This window comes from Rhinoraja longicauda, chromosome 1, assembly GCF_053455715.1.
Source record: "Rhinoraja longicauda isolate Sanriku21f chromosome 1, sRhiLon1.1, whole genome shotgun sequence".
NCBI classification, from domain to species: domain Eukaryota; kingdom Metazoa; phylum Chordata; class Chondrichthyes; order Rajiformes; family Arhynchobatidae; genus Rhinoraja; species Rhinoraja longicauda.
The window spans coordinates 95,990,511-96,008,971 of NC_135953.1; the positions used below are offsets into that span (position 1 = coordinate 95,990,511).

The 18,461-nt window shown below is 39.8% G+C and overlaps 1 protein-coding gene across 35 annotated transcripts in view; it reads right to left on the reverse strand.

Annotated features, from left to right (window-relative positions):
- Positions 1-18,461, reverse strand: part of LOC144595313 (ankyrin-2-like) — a 447,988-nt gene that overhangs the window by 199,805 nt on the left and 229,722 nt on the right. For all 35 annotated transcript variants that reach the window (XM_078402942.1, XM_078402778.1, XM_078402935.1 and 32 more), the window contains 3 exons: positions 15,038-15,139; positions 9,731-9,829; positions 4,510-4,608 (listed from right to left, as the gene is read on the reverse strand). In XM_078402942.1, coding sequence (XP_078259068.1) covers positions 4,510-4,608; positions 9,731-9,829; positions 15,038-15,139 — 300 coding nt within the window. The remainder of the gene's footprint in view (positions 1-4,509; positions 4,609-9,730; positions 9,830-15,037; positions 15,140-18,461) is intronic.

Here is an 18,461-nt window from a genome sequence, read left to right on the forward strand (position 1 = left end):
TGTTTTTCTGAAAGCCTCTTAAATGTCATATCTGCCTCCACCAAAACCCTTGGCAGTGAATTCCAGTGAAGCCTGGTGCAACATTTGCTTTCAAATTCCACTGGCTGCTGATGGATTTTAAATTTGTAAATCCTATGTCAAGAGTAGTTGATCTGGATAAGATCAGTGTCCCTTCACCTTAGATAGCCATTGAACTGGAATTGATTATAAAAACTCAGAAAGTATACTGAATACACTAAAACAAATCCAATCCCATATTGTCCTAATAACAGGGATAGCAACTTAAAAGAAAATACGCCCGTTCAAATTTGCATATTTCGTTTGGAACTCCACCAGGTGCACAAATGTATTATCTTAGTTTAATTTAGTTTAGAAACTCAACATGGAAACAGGCCCTTTGGCCCAACGAGTCCATGTCAAACTGTCCACACTAGTTCAGTGTTATCCAACTTTCCCACATAAGGGGCATTTACAGGGACATTTACAGAATTAATTTAACCTGTACACCCACATGCTTTTGGGATGTGAGTGGAAATTGGAGAACCCCAAGGAAAAACATGTGCTCACAGAGAGAACATATAAACTCTGCACAGACAGCCCCCAAGGTTAGAATCGAACCCGGGTCTCTGGCGCTGTGAGGCAGCAGTTCTACCAGCTGCGCCACTGTGTCACCCTGACTACTTTACAGTATTATTTTCTCTGAAGTTTTATTGGGGGAAAACAATAAAAGCGATTATTTCTTGTTCATTAATTAAACTATTTAAATGTAATATTTCGGTGTTTTATATCACAGTGATTTTGTGAATGGTGAAGAAGATTTGGCATTTTAATAAACCCAATCTCATTCGCTATCCACAAAAGGTCTATAAATATTTGACAATGGAAAATAATTTAAATTATAAAGTAGACCTGCAAAGACCTGGGCAGCTGTTAGCTATTAGCACTATTAATAAGTGTGCCATGCTTTCAGTAAAATATTAGCTGCCATAATGTCATACAACAATCACAGCAACACAGTGATATAATTTGTTTTTGTTCAATCATCTCACAAATCCTTTGGGTCGATTCCTGCTGCAGGCATTGCAATTATTTCCTGATTTTAGCATGATTTTGCATATCATTCATCATTTAAAGAAAATGCCAGCACCCACACTGGTGAGGATCTTGAAAAGCACTGTCGAACGGAACATTCAATAACAGTGCACAAAGGAATTGGAAACATCAGTAAAAAAGGCAGGGCTATGGGGAAAACTGTGAGTGGGAGTAATTGGGCATTGTTTGTAAGAGCTGACTTTGGAATAATAACTGAATGACTTCCTACAGTGTCTACCACTCTGCAGTCCCATAATAATGGCTTGCCAATTGATTAGGTCAGTTAGGATGACTTTAGAAATAGTGGGGGTGGGGAGGGGGGGTGATGATACATGCTGTAGGATTCTCCATCAAGGCTATTTATTGATATAATGGGCAGTGATAACAAATACAAGTAACAATCATCAACGTGTAATAAAATATATCAAGCCACAAACTAGTGCTCTTAATCCAGTTTTCCAAATATGAGAGCAGTTCAAATATCCTGGAAATCAGAGCACAGAAGGACATTCTAACACATTAGTATCATAGATGGATATCAGTTTTAATCCCCTTTTTCTACTCTTTCCTCACAGCCTATAATAATGTTCTTCTTTGTATGATAACCTAACTTAAATACTTGATTGAATCCACCATGTTTGCAAATGCATTTCCTAATGTAACAGTCCTTTTTAATAAAAGAAGACAGCAAATCAAAAATTAACTGTGATTACCACGATTTAGTGGAGCAATTGTGCCGTCATTGCAATCATCAAAATCATGAGGCATCAATTAAATGATAAAATTATAAATTGATTCCACAAATAACAAAGGGGCTTCAGAAGGATGGTGGAGGCCGGGATTGGAACTTATATTGACATTTTTTTAGATTCTTTTTCACCACAAAATGCAATGTATCAATCCCCTTAAATGGAGAAACTATAATGCCAGAAATGGTATAATCATTTTTTTCAAACAAAATTTTCAAATCAGAAAATGGTAGGAGTTTATGTATCTTCCTAAAAAATGGATAATACATTGAAGTACAAAGACTCGACGCAAGGCTTTAGCTGGACCGAAATAAATAATTCAGATTGCAGGGAATTTCCCAGAAGAGTAAGGAAATCATGTGTAGGTATAATTTAAAATTAATGGGGTTATATTTTATTCCCCTTCAAGCGTTATTCTCTCCAGGCATTAATCTGCCCAGCTCATTTAAGTTGTGGCAGCTACCCAGCTATTTCTACTTCTGTCAGATCACCGACTTTGGATGAAGCAGGAAGTCACCTCTGGAGGCTTGTAGAGCATCTTGTCCAGTGCAATTAATTGCCCCGGGGTCAATTGCTCAAAGCAAACATTACCAAGTAATTATTTGTAACTCACACCACCACCACTGCTCCAATCGCTGCCCACACCCCTCATCGGAATCTTCTTTGTTTCTTTAGCAATGGTGCTCATGAGCACTCATGCATTATGGCATTTTTGATGTCTAATATTCCTAAGAAGCTGCTGATGATGAAATGACGGCAATGTGTCTGCATCATGACATTATCAGTTATGCATGGCTTCCCAATATAATCCAGTGTATTGTGTTTGCTGTCATTTCCTGAAAGCAATGATGAATAAGGCATCTGGCATTTGGAGCTAGGCGGGGGAGGGGGGCAGTGGCAGTAATATTGCTCCCATTTGCATTTCTGCTTCAATTTGCTCCTCCAATTTGCACCCTTGTTTATTTCAAAGCTAACAAGAATCAGGTAAAGAGATAAATCAGGAATATTGACTAAAAATCAATTAAAAATGAGGAATTTAAAGTGAATAGGGGGATGACAAATTGCTCAAAGTAATTTATATTCCTTCAAAACTGAATTTCAAATCATTTGGAGATACAGACTTCATTTCTCTCATTGCTTAACTTGCAGAAAAATTGTGAGTATGAGTGCAGAGAAAATAAGAGTTCCTATTGAAAACAATCTTGGTGATCTTTTCTCAAACAGTATTTTCGACATGACCGATGTAATTAATGTACTTTGTAGCATATGCCTTGTGCCACCTGCAAGTGAACTGTATCACATGCACCAATTATTTGTTTTATTAGATTGGTCACTGAATTATAATATTACTTATAATATATTTTATAATTAACTTATTATAATATGAACATAATATTAGTCTGAACCAGACACTGGTCCTGATGAAAATTGGATGCTGCACTTTAAGATGGTTAAGGATCTCTTTGTTTTGCCTCTCCTCAAAACAGCAATTTTCAGCAACAAAGTAAATACAAAGGCCACAATCTTCCAAAAGCAATGATGGTCCAGTTTTATACTGCCTTCATAGAGTCTATCCTCACCTTCTCCATCATGGTCTGGTTTGGCTCAGCCACCAACCATGACGTCTGGAGAATGTGAATGGGTGGAAGCAAAGATGATAAAACATTCGTGTCCTATTCAGGAGCAGGAGGTAGCACCAGTACAATCACCAAATCATCAAATCACCAGAAAAAAAATGAAAAATTGGATGCCCAAGCAGGAGTGAAAGAAGAAACATTCTACATATTGCACAAAGAGACAGTCATAGTTTTTTACCATTGGATTTGCCACAGCTAAAGCTTTGATTTGGGGGAAGTGGTGGAATTATGATAGAAGTTGTTCAAATCAAGTTGTAAACATTACTATTCTAATGAATTAATTAAAAAAATCAATTTGCAGATGTACAGCTTCAAAATTGAAATGAATTAAATAATTTAAAATCTTGGAAACAGCAAATGCAACAAAGCATGGTGTATTAGAGTCACAGAGTCATACTGTGTGGAAACAGGCCCTTTGGCCCAACTTGCCCACATCGACCAACATGTCCCATCTACACTAGTCCCACTTGCCTGCGTTTGGCCCATATCCTTCTAAACCTGTCCTATCCATGTACCTGTCGAATTGCTTCTTAAACGTTGCGATAGTCCCTGCCTCAACTACCTCATCTGGCAGCTTGTTCCACACACCCACCAACCTTTGTTTGAAAAGGTTATTCCTCAGATTCCTATAAAATCTTTCCCCCTTCACTTTATACCTGTGCCCTCTGGTTTTCGATTCCCCTACTCTGAGCAAGAGACCCTGTATGTCTACCCAATCTATTTCTCTCATGATTTTATACACCTCTCTAAGATCATTCTATATCAATCTGAACACCATTCTTTTTCAACTTCAATTAACTTACAATTTATTCATTCTGTGTTAGGAACTCAAATTAATCAAACTATCATAACCTAATTGAATGTGAAAGATAAGATTTCAAATCTGCAAACCAAAATGATTCTTCACTTTATCAACAACAAGAACCATTGTCAGAATATTTGGTGATTTAACAAAAAACTAATTTTGTGCCAGTTTCTCCCCACTTCCTCCCTCAAATGTGTCTTCGCTCCAAGGCAGTTCAGTTACTTACCTGAGACTGTGAGTTGATGTTGGCACCCTGCTTCATAAGCGTTCTGACCACATTGATTTGTCCAGCCAGAGATGCAATGTGCAGGGCTGAATTTCCTTTCTGGATAAAGAGCAAAAAAGCAAAATTATCAACCATTATTCAAGACAAAGAAAAGGGGGAAATCAGAATGGCAGAGCAGGAATATTCATGTACAGGAGGGCACAAAGTGTTCAGCAAAATTTCTACTACATGTTTAATAGTTCTTTTATAACAGAAGATATAATATTTTACTATAATTATTTGAAGATGGCATTAATTTAATAAATGTAATAGGAGTTATGGAGTTATTCAGAACTATGTGTGATACAATGGTGCAGCAGCAGAGCTGCTGCCTCTCAGCGCCCGACACCTGGGTTGGATCCTGATCTCGGTTGCTGTCTGTGTGGAGTTTGCATGTTCTCCCTGTGACTGCATGGGTTTCCTCCGGGTGCTCCGGTTTTCTCCCACATCTGAAATACCTGCGGGTTTGTAGCTTAATTGGCCTCTGTAAATCTCCCCTAGTGTGTAGGATAAAATTAATGTGAACAGGTGATCAATAGTCAGCGTAAACTTGGGGTTTGGGGGGGAGGCCTGTTTCTACGCTGCATCTCTAAACTAAAAACTAAAGAATGGAAACAAGCCCATTGGCTCGATTCTATCCATGCCAACCAAGATGTCTTCCTGAACTTGGTCCATATACCTGTATTTATCCCTCATTTCCATATATCCAAATCATTTCAAACATTTCCAAATATCTTTTAAACATTGTATGGGGAGAAGGCAGGAACGGGGTACTGATTGAGAGTGATCAGCCATGATCGCATTGAATGGCGGTGCTGGCTCGAAGGGCTGAATGGCCTCCTCCTGCACCTATTGTCTATTGTCTAATTGTACCCGCCTCTACCAGTTCCTCTGGCAGCACATTCCATCTATCCACCACCAATCCATCTTAACTATCCTCCTCATGATTTTACAATCCTCTAAAAGTTCACTCCTCAGCCTCCTTTGCTCCAGAGAAAACAGTATTGGCCCATCCAGTCCCTTTTTACACCTCATTCCATCCAGTCCCAGCACCATCCTAGTGAATCTTTTCTGCACCCTTCATAGCTTAAAAACATTCTTCATATTGTATGGTGACCAGAATTGAACACCATATTGCAGATATGGTCTCTCAAATGACTTGCACAACATAGAAGAAATTGGAACAGGATCAGGCTCATTGCCGCACAATGTTTGTGCTGAACATAATGTCTAGTTAAACGGATCACATCTGCCTGTACATGATCCATGTCCCTCTATTCCCTGCACTTTTGTGTGCCTATCTAAAAGCCTATTAAATGCCACCATCGTATCTGGCTCCACCGCCACCCATGGCAATGCATTCCAGCCCCCCACCATTCTCTGTGTAAAAAAACCTCCCCCTCTCACCTTAAATCTATGCCCTCTAGTGTTGGACATTTCCACCCTGGGAAAAAGGTCTGAATTTCTACCCACTCTATGCCTCTCATAATTTTATATACTTATCAATTTTATATACTTATCAATTCTCCTCTCAACCTCCGACGTTCCAGAGAAAACAATTCAAGTCCATCCAACCTCTCCCTGTAGCTGAAACACTCAGCTAATCCAGGCTGCATTCAAGTAAACTTCTGAACCCTTTCCAAATCCTCCCCATCTTTCATCTATTGGGGACGACCCGAACTGCTTGTAATATTCCAAATATGGCCTAACCAAAGTCCTAGAAAGCTGCATCATGACTTCCTGATTGTTATATCCAATGCCCCCAGTAATGAAGGCAAGCATATCATATGCTTTCTTTACCACCCTATCTACTTGTGTTGCCACCGTTATTGAGCTATGAAACTGGACTCCAAGATCTCTCTGTACATCAATGCCAAAAAGAGCCTTGTAAACTGTAAACTCCCAAATAAACCTCCCAAAGTCCAACACTTTACACATGCTCGGGTTAAACTCCATCTGCCATTTCCCTGCCCATTTCTGCAGCTGATCTATATCCTGCTGCATCATCTGACTGTATTCCTCATTGTCTGCAACTCGTCCAACTTTGGTGTCATCAGCAAACTTACTCACCAGCTAATATACATTTATGTCTAGGTCATTGATACGTATAAACTTTCTGTACTTACACATATACTGTAACATGATATGTTAATTCTTGTACTCAATATCTCATCTAATGAAGACAAGCATGCCATATGCTTTCCTCATCGCGTTGTCTGACTGTGTAGCCCCTTTCAGCAAACTGTGTGCTAGTACCCCGTCTCTGTTTTACATCATTTTGGAGGAAACAGTAAGGTAACCTGTGAAAAATGTTCCCTTTGTTTATGTCCCACTGGCTTAGTCAGTTTAAAATGTATAACATATAATTAATAATATACAGTTAATTGGATCCCAAATTGCTAGTGTTACTATTTTCTCAAAAATTCACTCTTGGTTAACTCTAAATTGTTTGACAAGTGTTTGGTTCTATTAACTTCAGAACAAGTCATTCTATTATGCCAAAAAAATGATACAAAGTGCTAGAGTAACTCAGCAGAACTTGCAGAGGTAACATTTCGGGTCGGGCCCATCTTCAGACATTCTGTTATGTCATTGCATATGCCAATAGCCTTTCTTGATTTGCCTTTGGCTGATTATACAATTTCAGCTGCAGTTGGATCCTCATCTTAATTAACCCAGAAAATCCCTTGGGTATTATCTTTTCACTCTTCAAACATCAGCATGCTTCACTCATCAAGCAAATCTACTCACTCAGTCGCTGCTAATTCCACTCAATATTAATTAAATTAAAAATTGTGCAGGAAAATGATTAAGTGACTTGCATAGAAACATAGAAAATAGGTGTAGGAGTAGGTCATTCGGCCCTTCGAGCGAGCACCACCTGAAGGGCCGAATGGCCTACTCCTGCACCTATTTTCTATGTTTCTATGTTTGACTTGAGAAAATATATCTGGCTATTTTCTTTAAAAGGACGCAGATTTTTATATGCTTTTATTGGCAAAAATATTAAACTCAAGCCACAACTTCTAAGACTTTGTTACTCCATAATCTTGGCATAAATTGACTCAAAAGCCTAGAGGGGGAACACAAACTGCTATTTTTGTTAATTTTCCATTGATGGGTTTAGAGACTTTGAGATCTCATTTGGTACTTTTAAGCTGCTAAAAAGTTACATAACAGCTAAACCTGTTAGATAACAGCTAGACTCTGTTGAGTCTACTATTACTACATTACAAAAACACACACCAAGTGGTGGAGTAACTCTGTGGGAATGGCATCATCTCTGGAGAACATGGATAGGTGATGATTTAGGCTGGGCCCTTCAGACTCTTGATATGTTATATCATATCATATCATATCATATCATATCATATATATACAGCCGGAATATGCTTCTCTTGATAATTTTGTGAGATATTGTAAGAAGAAAACATGGTTGTTGCTTTCACATCCAGCAAATGTTATTCCCTTAAATTCATTTAATTCAGAGTAAAACTCAAGCAAGAGTTGATGTAAACATTTTCACCATATTTGAAGTATATTTTAACTTTTCCCACACCCCTGGGAGGCACGGTAGCGCAGCGGTAGAATTGCTGCTTTACAGCGAATGCAGCGCCGGAGACTCAGGTTCGATCCTGACTACGGGTGCTGCACTGTAAGGAGTTTGTACGTTCTCCCCGTGACCTGCGTGGGTTTTCTCCGAGATCTTCGGTTTCCTCCCACACTCCAAAGACGTACAGGTATGTAGGTTAATTGGCTGGGTAAATGTAAAAATTGTCCCTAGTGGGTGTAGGATAGTGTTAATGTACGGGGATCACTGGGCGGCACGGACTTGGTGGGCCGAAAAGGCCTGTTTCCGGCTGTATATATATGATATGATATGATATGAAATACAAGAACAAAAAAACCCCAGTCCAATTAGGGATCATTCTCTTAGCTCTATACTCCCAAACACACAGTTTAATATTGTTATATTCAGTTCATTAACGAGTCTGCACTTTTCAACTCAAAATGCCTCATATGCTCTTATGTCACCAGACTTTACTTTGGACTTTCGAGATACAGCGTGGGAAAAGGCCCTTCGGCCCACCGAGTCCGTGCCGACCAGCGATCGCCCATACACTAACACTATCCTACACACTAGTGACAATTTCCAAAACCAAATTTATAAAAGTCTTTGTAATCTTTAGGTTTTTAAGTCTGAAAAACAACCTTCCATCATCACCCTCTGCTTCCTTTCATGGCCAATTTCCTATCCAGTCAGCTAGCTCTCCAAGCTCTCCCTGGATCCCACGTGATCTAACCCTTCAGAGCCGCCTACCATGCAGAACCTTATCAAATACCTTGCTGAAATCCATAGAGACAATGTCTACAGCTCTGCCCCCACAAACCTTTTGTTCATGAGACCTTGGCTATGCAAATAAAACCAAGTCCAATTAAGAATCATTCTCTTACCTCCAAACTTGTGGTGCTGGCTCGAAGGAACGAATGGCCTACTCCTGCACCTATTGTCTAAACTCCTAAACACACTCTTTAGTATTGTTATATTCAGTTCATTAATGACTCTGCACTTTTCAAGCCAAAATTGGGAACTATGCACCTGTACCGTTAGATCCTTCTAACCCGACAACACTCTCTGGGACCCAACCATTTACTATGAAGACCCTGTCTGAGTTTGACTTCCCAAAATGCAATACCTTGCACCATTAGTCATTCCTCAGCCCACTTACCCTGCTAATTAAGAACCTGCTGTAATTTTTGATGATGACCTTCACTGAAAATTATTTTAATTGTGTTTCTCAATAGTCAATTTACATTGATGATCAATCAATCAATTGGATATTAAAGAAATCAAGGGTTCAGGGATCAGTACAGGGAAGTGGAGCAGAAGCAATATATCGACTCTTATCTTATTGATATGTGGAATAGGTCTGAAGATTGAACAGGCTAATCCTGTTTTTATTTCTTGTGTACTTATCAGCCTCAAGAGTAATCTATTAAAAATTAATGATGCATAAATCTCAAAAAACAGAAAACATAATTTCATAAGATGGAATTTCAGTGCCACCCTGAGTAAATATTGTCTGAGCTGATTGACATCAAAATCTCTGATTTGTTCGATAGTTCAAATATCAAGGCACAGCATAAAGGAGATATTTCTCTGGGGGATTTTAGATATTACCTTTGTCGATGAATCAACCACTGCACCTCTCTCCAAAAGTTTTTGCACAAGATCCACATGTCCTTCCTTTGCTGCCAGGTGCAATGCGTTGAGGCCATTCTGCAATACAAAATCATATGTATCAGTCAAACTAGAGCACAATCGTACAGCATTTATAAATATGAACAGTTTGTTCAGTTGCACCAATTTAATGTACCAAATACAAAATGCTATTCTCTGAAACCTTTAGCCAAAGGTGTAAGAAAGTTTTGTCTTCAAATTGCAGGATTTAGCTGCTCCATGTCAATCACCATCAGCTTTGCCCTCCCACGAACAGTCTTTCCAGAATTGCAGAGTCATTTTGGAATGGAAGGTTAGTTCCTGCCTGGTATCCAATCTCCACTACCCTCGAATCCAATTGGTGTGAGGAGCCTGTGGGTACCTTGGTAATGAGATTGAGACTATCTCGTTGTCTGTCGCAGTAATTCCCTTCCTCCTCCCAAACTTCCTTCAAGATTTCCCTTTGTCTCAAATCCAATTTTGCAGAATTCTCCATTTAAAAAAATAGAACGTAGAAAAGAACAGCACAAGAACAGGCCTTATAGCCCACAGTGTCTGTGCCGAACATGAGGCCAAGATAAACTAATGTAATCTGCTTGCATACGATCCATATCCCTCCATTGTGCCCATCTAAAAGCTTCTTAAATACCAAGTAACTGGCTCCATCACAACACCTGGGAGGGAGTTTCAGGTACTCACCACCCTCTGTGTAAAAAACTGGCCCTGCACATCTCCTTTAAATTTTGTCGCTCTCACCTTAAAGCTATGACATCTAGTATTTGATTTATCCACCCTGGGAAAAAAAGATTCTATCTACCCTATCCATGCCTCCTATAACTTTATATATGTAGTCAGAGGGTGGTGAATCCGTGGAATTCTTTGCCACAGAAGGCTGTGGAGGCCTTGTCAGTGGATATATTGAAGGCAGAGATAGATAGATTCTTGATTAGTACGGGTGTCAAAGGTTATGGGGAGAAGGCAGGAGAATGGGGTTAGGAAGGAGAGATAGATCAGCCATGATCTATGGCGGAGTAGACTTGATGGGCCGAATGACCTAATTCTATCACTTATAGTCTTATGATATGTCCCCCCTCAAGCTCCAATGTTCCAAACAAAACAAACCAAATTTGTCCAATCACTCCATGTAGCTAATACCACCTAATTCAGGTGGCATTTTAATAATCCTTCTCGGCACCCTCTCCAAAACCTCCATATCCTTCCTATAATGGGGCGACCAGAACTGCACACAATACCCCAAATGCAGCCTGATCAAAACTTTACAAAGCTGCATGACAACTTCCTAATTCTTATACTCAATATGTCGATCAATGAAGGCCAGCAAATCGTTAGCCTACTTCACCACCAAATCCTTGTGTTGCCACTTTCAGGTTACTGCGATACAGGACACCAAGATCCCTCTGCATATCAATGTTGTTCATGGTCTTGCCGTCAAACACAAAGCTTCACCTTACATTTGACATCCCAAAGTGTAACACTTTACACTTTCTCAAATTAAACTCTATCTGCCATTTCTCCACCCATTTCCGTAGTTGATCTACCCTCCCTGACTTATGTAAGGGTTACTTTCCGTAAACACTCACCCAAGTCAGATTTTACATAAATTAGAATCACCTTAAAACCAGGATGAAACAAGGAAATGCAGATGTGGATTACTACACAAAATGGCACAAAGTGCTGGAGAAACTCAGCGGGTCAGGCAGTATATCTGGAGAACATGGACAGGTATTGTTATCGGTCAAGATCCTTCTTCAGTCTGATTCAGTCTCGAGTTTCTCCAATGCTGTATGTCGTTTTACCTTAAAACTAGGAAGCAATAAAAGACCAGGCCAAATCTGGGCTGGTAACAGATGACCTCAGGCAGAGTGGTTTCCTGATAGGTCAATTGTTGGCTAAGGGCAGTGAGAGAAGGGTGCGAAATGTGGATCTGATTTGCTGATGATACCTGGATTAGGGGGTATCAGCTACAGGAAGAGCTTGGACAAACTTGAATTGTTTACTCTGGATTGCCGGAGCTTGAAAAGAGACCTGATAGAAGTTTATAAATTAATGATAGACATAGACAGGGTAGAGAAACAGAATATTTCTTCCAGGATGGAAAAATCAAATACCAGAGGACATAGCTTTAAGGTGAAAGGGGCAAAGGTGAAAGGAGAGACAGGGATTGTGTGAGGGTAGATAGGTGATGGTCTAGGCATCATATTTGGCACAGACATTGTGGCTCAAAGGGCCTGTTCATGTGTGGTATTGTTCTATGTTCTAATGGGGAAGAGTTTTATTGGCAGTACCCTAACTTCTGCCAGGACCGTTTTAACAAAAGTCTGATAATTGACTGAAGAAGCGTCTCGACCCGAAACATCACCCATTCCTTCTCTCCAGAGATGCTGCCTGTCCCGCTGAGTTACTCAAATATTTTGTGTCTATCGTTGGAGTGGGCCGCCCTGAAACCTGATGTGTGTTTTTTGCTCAGAATAATAATTCCTCTCAAGGGAAGACGTATTATCAATACTTTTCTCAACGATTTGACTGGCATGTGAAAATAATTAGGATATTTACCTTGGGACCACATTTAAGTTATTAATTATGTATCAAAATAATTATTTTGGTTTCTATGTCGCTTGGTGGGAACAGGGACATTTTTGCAAAAAAAAACACATAATGTTATCACCTTCCTTTACCACAACTTGTGCCACAAGCCTCCCCGTGCACAATGTATAACAAACTCCAGTGCAATGCCAACAACCTCACAATGTTCTCAATAATGCGCAAAACTGACAGTGGCTGATTCTCTAAAAGGATTTACCAGGCTATGGGTGGATGATTTATAAAATATGTTTGAAAGAGAATGGGAAGCTCCAAAAATGCTGCTGCATTCACCAGGCATTCCACAGCCTGTTGGCATTGCTTTGGACTCCCCTTTGAATTAATTCTTTCCTGCTTGGCTACTCTGAAAAGATGACAGATGGATTTCACCTTCTCCTCCTGAAAGGTAAACTACAGACCAGCACAGCCTCTTTCCCCTGCTTCCTCCATTCCAAGGAAACCCAGCATATCCCATCTCACCGCATAACTGAAACAACCCCTCCCAGGCACTATCCGAGTAAATCTCTTTCTGCACCTTCTCCAGAGCAATCACATCCTTCCTATAGCAGAATGAGCAGAACAGCATGCAATAACTAAGCTGTAGCCCAACTATACAGCTGTATGTAATTAGAGCACAGCATTCCTACCCTTATATTCTATACTAATTTAATAATCTATATTAATAAAGGAAAGCATTCTGTCTGCCTTTTGTCACCACTTTATGACAAAAGAGAGGGAGAAGATGAAATCAGATATGTCGGTATTACTGCTGAGTAAAGAAAATTACAGAGACACGAGGGAGGAGCTGGCTAGTTGATTGGAAAGGGACCTTAGCAGGAATGATAGAGGAGCATTGATGGCAGGAATTTCTGGGATGGAATCGGAAAATGCAGGATAATTTCATCCCAAAGAGGAGGAAAGATGTTAAGGGGAGAATGAGGAGACTGTGGCTGACAAAGGAAGTCAATGACAGCATAAAAGTAAAGGCGAAGGCATATAATATTGTAAAGATTAGGGGGAAATGGAGGATGGGAAGCTTTTAAGAACCAACAGAAGGCAACTAAAAAGCCAATAAGGGGAGAAAAGATAAAATATGAAGGTAAGTTAGTCAATAATATAAAAGAGGATACCAAAATTTCTTCAGATACACAGTGCCCTCCATAATATTTGGGACAAAGATCCATTGTTTATTTATTTGCCTCTGTACTCCACAATTTGAGATTTGTAATAGAAAAAAAATCACATGTGGGTAAAGTGCACTTTGTCAGAAGGCTGCAAAACAAGATTGGAGCCCATGGAATTGGAGGGAAGATACTAGCATGGATAGAAGTTTGGCTAAATGTCAGAAGGCAATGTGAGGGAATAAACGGGGCTTTTTCTGCTTGGCTGCCAGCGACTACTGGAATTCCGCAGACGGGTCCACTACTTTCCACATTGTATATTAATGATTGGGACGATGAAATTGATGGCTTTGTGGCCAGGATTGTGGATGATACGAAGATAGGTGGAGGGGCATGTGATTTATAGGAACCAGGAATCTGCAGAATGACTTCAGCAGGTCAGGAGAGTGGGAAGATCACAGATGGAATACAGTGTAGCAAAGTGTGCAGTCATACACTTTTGTAGTACGAATAAAGCCATAGACTATTCTCTAAATGGGGAGAGGGTTCAGAAATCAGAGATGCAAAGGGACTTGGGGGTGTTGGTGTAGGATTCCCAAAAGATTAATTTGCAGGTTGAATTGTTAGTAAGGAATGCAAATGCAATGTTAGCATTAATTTTGAGAGTTCTAGAATATAAAAGCAGGGATGTAATGCTGAAGCTTGTAAAACACTAGTCAGATTGTATTTGGAGTATTGTGAGCAGTTTTGAGCCCCATATCTGAAGAGGGATGTGCTGGCATTGGAGAGGATCTAAAAGAGGTTTAAGAGAATGATCCCGGAGATGATTGTGTGAGCGTTTGACAGATTTAATTATAATGGGCATTTGAAGACTCTGGACCTGTAGTAGGAGTAGTTTAGAAGGATGAGGGGGAACCTACAAAATAATGAAAGGCCTGGATAGAGTGGATGTGGAGAGGATGTTTCTACTAGCGGTTGAGTCTAGGACCAGAGGGCACAGCCTCAGAATAAAAGGATGTACCTTTAGAAAGGAGATGAGAAGGAATTTATTTTGTCAGAGGGTAGTGAATCTGTGGAATTCATTGCCACAGACGGCTGTGAGGGCCAGGTCTTTAGGTATTTTTAAAGCAGAGATTGATAGATTCCTGATTAGTATGGGTGTCAACAGTTACAGGGAGAAGGCAGGTGAATGGGGTTGAGAGAGAAAGATAGATCAGCCATTAGTGAATGGTGGAGTCGACACAATGGCCAAATAGGCTAATTCTGCTCCTTTGACATGAACACCTACTTCGTGGTAGTTTCTATTTTTAATTCAAATTCTACCATCAGTCATTATTTTCGATTTATATCTATATTTTCCTGCAGTGTAAAGCTTCCCCCCTCACGGCGATCGTTTGAGCATTTATTATATAATCTGAACATTTCTGAAATAAATCTATGCATAGCAGCAAAATACAAGCAATGCCAAGCAAATTCTTGGCTAATGGTTACATCATAGGGAAGGGAACTTATGAAATCATTCCATGATGACATAAAGTCTGCATACCTGATTCGATGTGTTGATATCTATGCCTCCTTTGAGGAATTCAAGCACTTTGTCAAGGTTTCCTGCTCTTGCAGCACGGAGGAAGCTTGCATTGCTGTCAGACTGAAAAAAAGGAATACCATTGATTAGTGATACATTTTGACACAGTAACTGAATAATCACAACAAATGAAGTCATAAGTGATAGGAGCAGAATTAGGCCATTCAGCCCTTCAATCATGGCTGTTCTATCACTTCCTCCTAACCCCATTCTCCTGCCGTCAAACGCTATGAAAAACAATATGTATCGTCTGCAAGAAACTATAGGGGTGTCCAATCTACATAATGCAATCTTCAATGCAAGTCCAAAGCACTGCTGGATTGGGACTGATTCTATTGAGTTATATAATTCAATACAGTTTGACAACTACTAATTATTTTCCACAATATGCCATGGTACACTCCATTCACAACATATGCTTTGGTCCTCTCCATGTAGAGTTATTCAATACAACTTAGCAAAGTATGTGTCCTCCATTGTAGCAGGGGAGTCAGCAGCAAAGATTCTAGAGGAACAAGATGGACCCACTCCGTTGAAATCGCCTATACTGAAGTGTAGTATGCAAAGGAGCCATTTCAATAGGCAAAACCCGCCGTTCGTTATGCCTCTCGCAGTGTAAGTGTTTTGAGGAACAGTATGTGTGATTATACCATTAAAATGCAAAATATATCTCATCTGTCAATTCACAGATTTTTGTTATTTTTCTTTTTAAATGTTTCTGTAAGTTTCTGCCTACTAAAATGGCGCCTTGACGTACTACGGTTTTTAGGGTCGAGTGGTCTATCTTGTTCCTCTAGTATCTTTGGTCAACAGTGTGACATTGTCTGACGTACAGCATTCTTAAAGGAAAAGTAACATTTGAAGAATACTTAAACCAGCAGTTTGATTGAGCTGTTCTGAAACTATCAGAAGAATCAAATTTTAGTGCTACGTTTCTTTAAATAACACAAATATTTACTGCGACAATACAAAACTGATAAGAATATCATTAACAGTTTCCTGGGTTCCCATATTCAAAATGTAACTGTCTGTCAGCATGAACAAGTCTGGAGAAAACATCCAACAAACAAAATTAAATTAAAAAATGAAAATAGAGATTGCTCAACTGATGTCAATTTTTGTTCTTTACAGTCATCTGCTTCCTGTACTGTGCCTTTTTCTCTCTTTACCAGTGTATCAGTGCTGGAAAACTCAAAATTCTTAAGTACATGCCTTTCAATGCCTGACCAAAATCTTGTGAATCAAAAACAATAGTGTACTATAATCTCTTTAATTGATCATATATTCTATCTCCTTGATAATGAAGGCGATTATCCATATGCCTGCATAAATGCCTTGTTTATTTGTGCTACTACGTTCAAGAATCCTTGCCAATGTACACTGGGCAAGAGATGTGCTTCTCTTCCTCGGTACTGCTTAGGATCCCACCGTTTATTGTACACTAGACCAAGTGGACCCGTTGGGCCCAAACCTCTCCTGCATTGGTGCAGCACCCTGTCCTCCCCCCTCCCCTCTCTCCTCACCCCCCCTCTCCCTTCTCCCCCACTCCCCCTCCCTCCCTCCTCCCCTCTCCCCCACTCCCCCCTCCCCTCCCCCTCCCCCCCTTTTAAACATTAAAATGTGAATAACTTTAAAAATATAACACCGATTTCAATAAAACTACTTGCATTATCACTAAAGTGACAATGGTGAGTAGGGTGGGCCTAAAATTGTCGCACTATCGTGTACCATTTTGGCTGAAGTTCAGTCACAAACAAGATAACAAATGAGAGTTTTAATATATAGATATTATATCAGCTACAAGCAAAGCACAAATGGTAAACTTGAGGTAATAGAACAATGAACAAGGATATGTAAGAAGAAATAGCCACTCTGCAAAATAGACGGAGCAAAAGATGGCAGGGCGAAATATGTCTAAGAATGAAATAATCCTAGCTGTTAATACATTATAGTTTGCAATAGATGACTATGAAATCACATTGTTAAAGGGACATGTGAAAGTATGCATGCGAAGAAATTGTCCCATTTGCAGCTCTATTGGGCTTTGATCATGCTGCAGATGGAATATTACGTGCAGTTCTGGTCGCCCCATTACAGGAAAGATGTGGAAGCTCTGGAGAGCGTGCAGGATGCTGCCTGGATTAGAGGGTTTCAGCTACAGGGAGAGGTTCAATAGACTTGGATTGTTTTCTCTGGAATGTCAGAGGTTGAGGGGAGAATTGATAGGTATGTAAAATTACGAGAGGGTTGACAGTCAGAATCTATTTTCCAGCGTGGAAACGTTCAACACTAGATGACATAGCTATAAGTCGAGAGGGGGAGAATTTAATAGAGATGTGAGGGGCAAGTGTTTTACATAGAGTGGTGGGGTCCTGGAACGCATTACCATAGGCACATGGAGGTGCAGGGAATAGAGGGATATGGATCATGTGCAGGTAGATGAGATCAGTTCAGCTAGGCACATGTTCAGCACAAACATTGTGGGCTGAAGGGCTGTTCGATGTTCAATGTTCTAGAGAGGCAAGTTTTTTACACAAGGCTGTTGGATGCTTGGAATGCACTAGAGTGCTATATGTTCTACATATGAATGCTGGATATATATATATATATATATATATATATATATATATATATATATATATATATATATATATATATATATATATATATATATATATATATATATATATATTATGCATGGGACTCATTATTCCAGTGCCTTTGGCATGTGCATGGCACCATCAACATGTGCAATGCTCATTTCCTCATTAGTGACTGAAACTGGTGCAAATATGTGCAACATACAACCTATGTTCTCAGTTACTGTCAAGAAAGCTGCAAACCTCACACCAAGTTGCCAATCATAGAAGAATCAAAGTGTTCCCACTGCGACATCTGTGTTTTTTCCTTCCTCACTGTCTCTGCTGACGGATCGCTAACTGCTGCAGAGCACATCACTTCAATGTTTCAGCTTGCAGAAACTTGGCATTGCTGCGATCACCAATTTGATTTCTTCCTGCAAGATGATCTGTGTGTGTCTCTCCTTATATTTTCCCTGCTCTCACTGGCAGCTTTTTGTGTGGTTGCCATGGTTGTCATGGAGACGGTGATCATAGTGAGAATGACGCAGTATTTGCAGGCTCCACAGAGTGTTGGCTTCAGGAAATGTGGGGACAGCATTTCATGAAGAGAAGGGGATATAAACCAATCAAATGAATTTTACAAGACGGCAAATTTACGAATTTTAGGATAGAGCACATTATCCATTTAGCTTGCCAACGATTTGTTTAGTCCACTATATAACTAATCTGAAAAACTGTTGTTTTCATAAAATATGCTGGGAAATAGGTGGAATATCACCCTTGCACCATCAATAGCGCTTCAC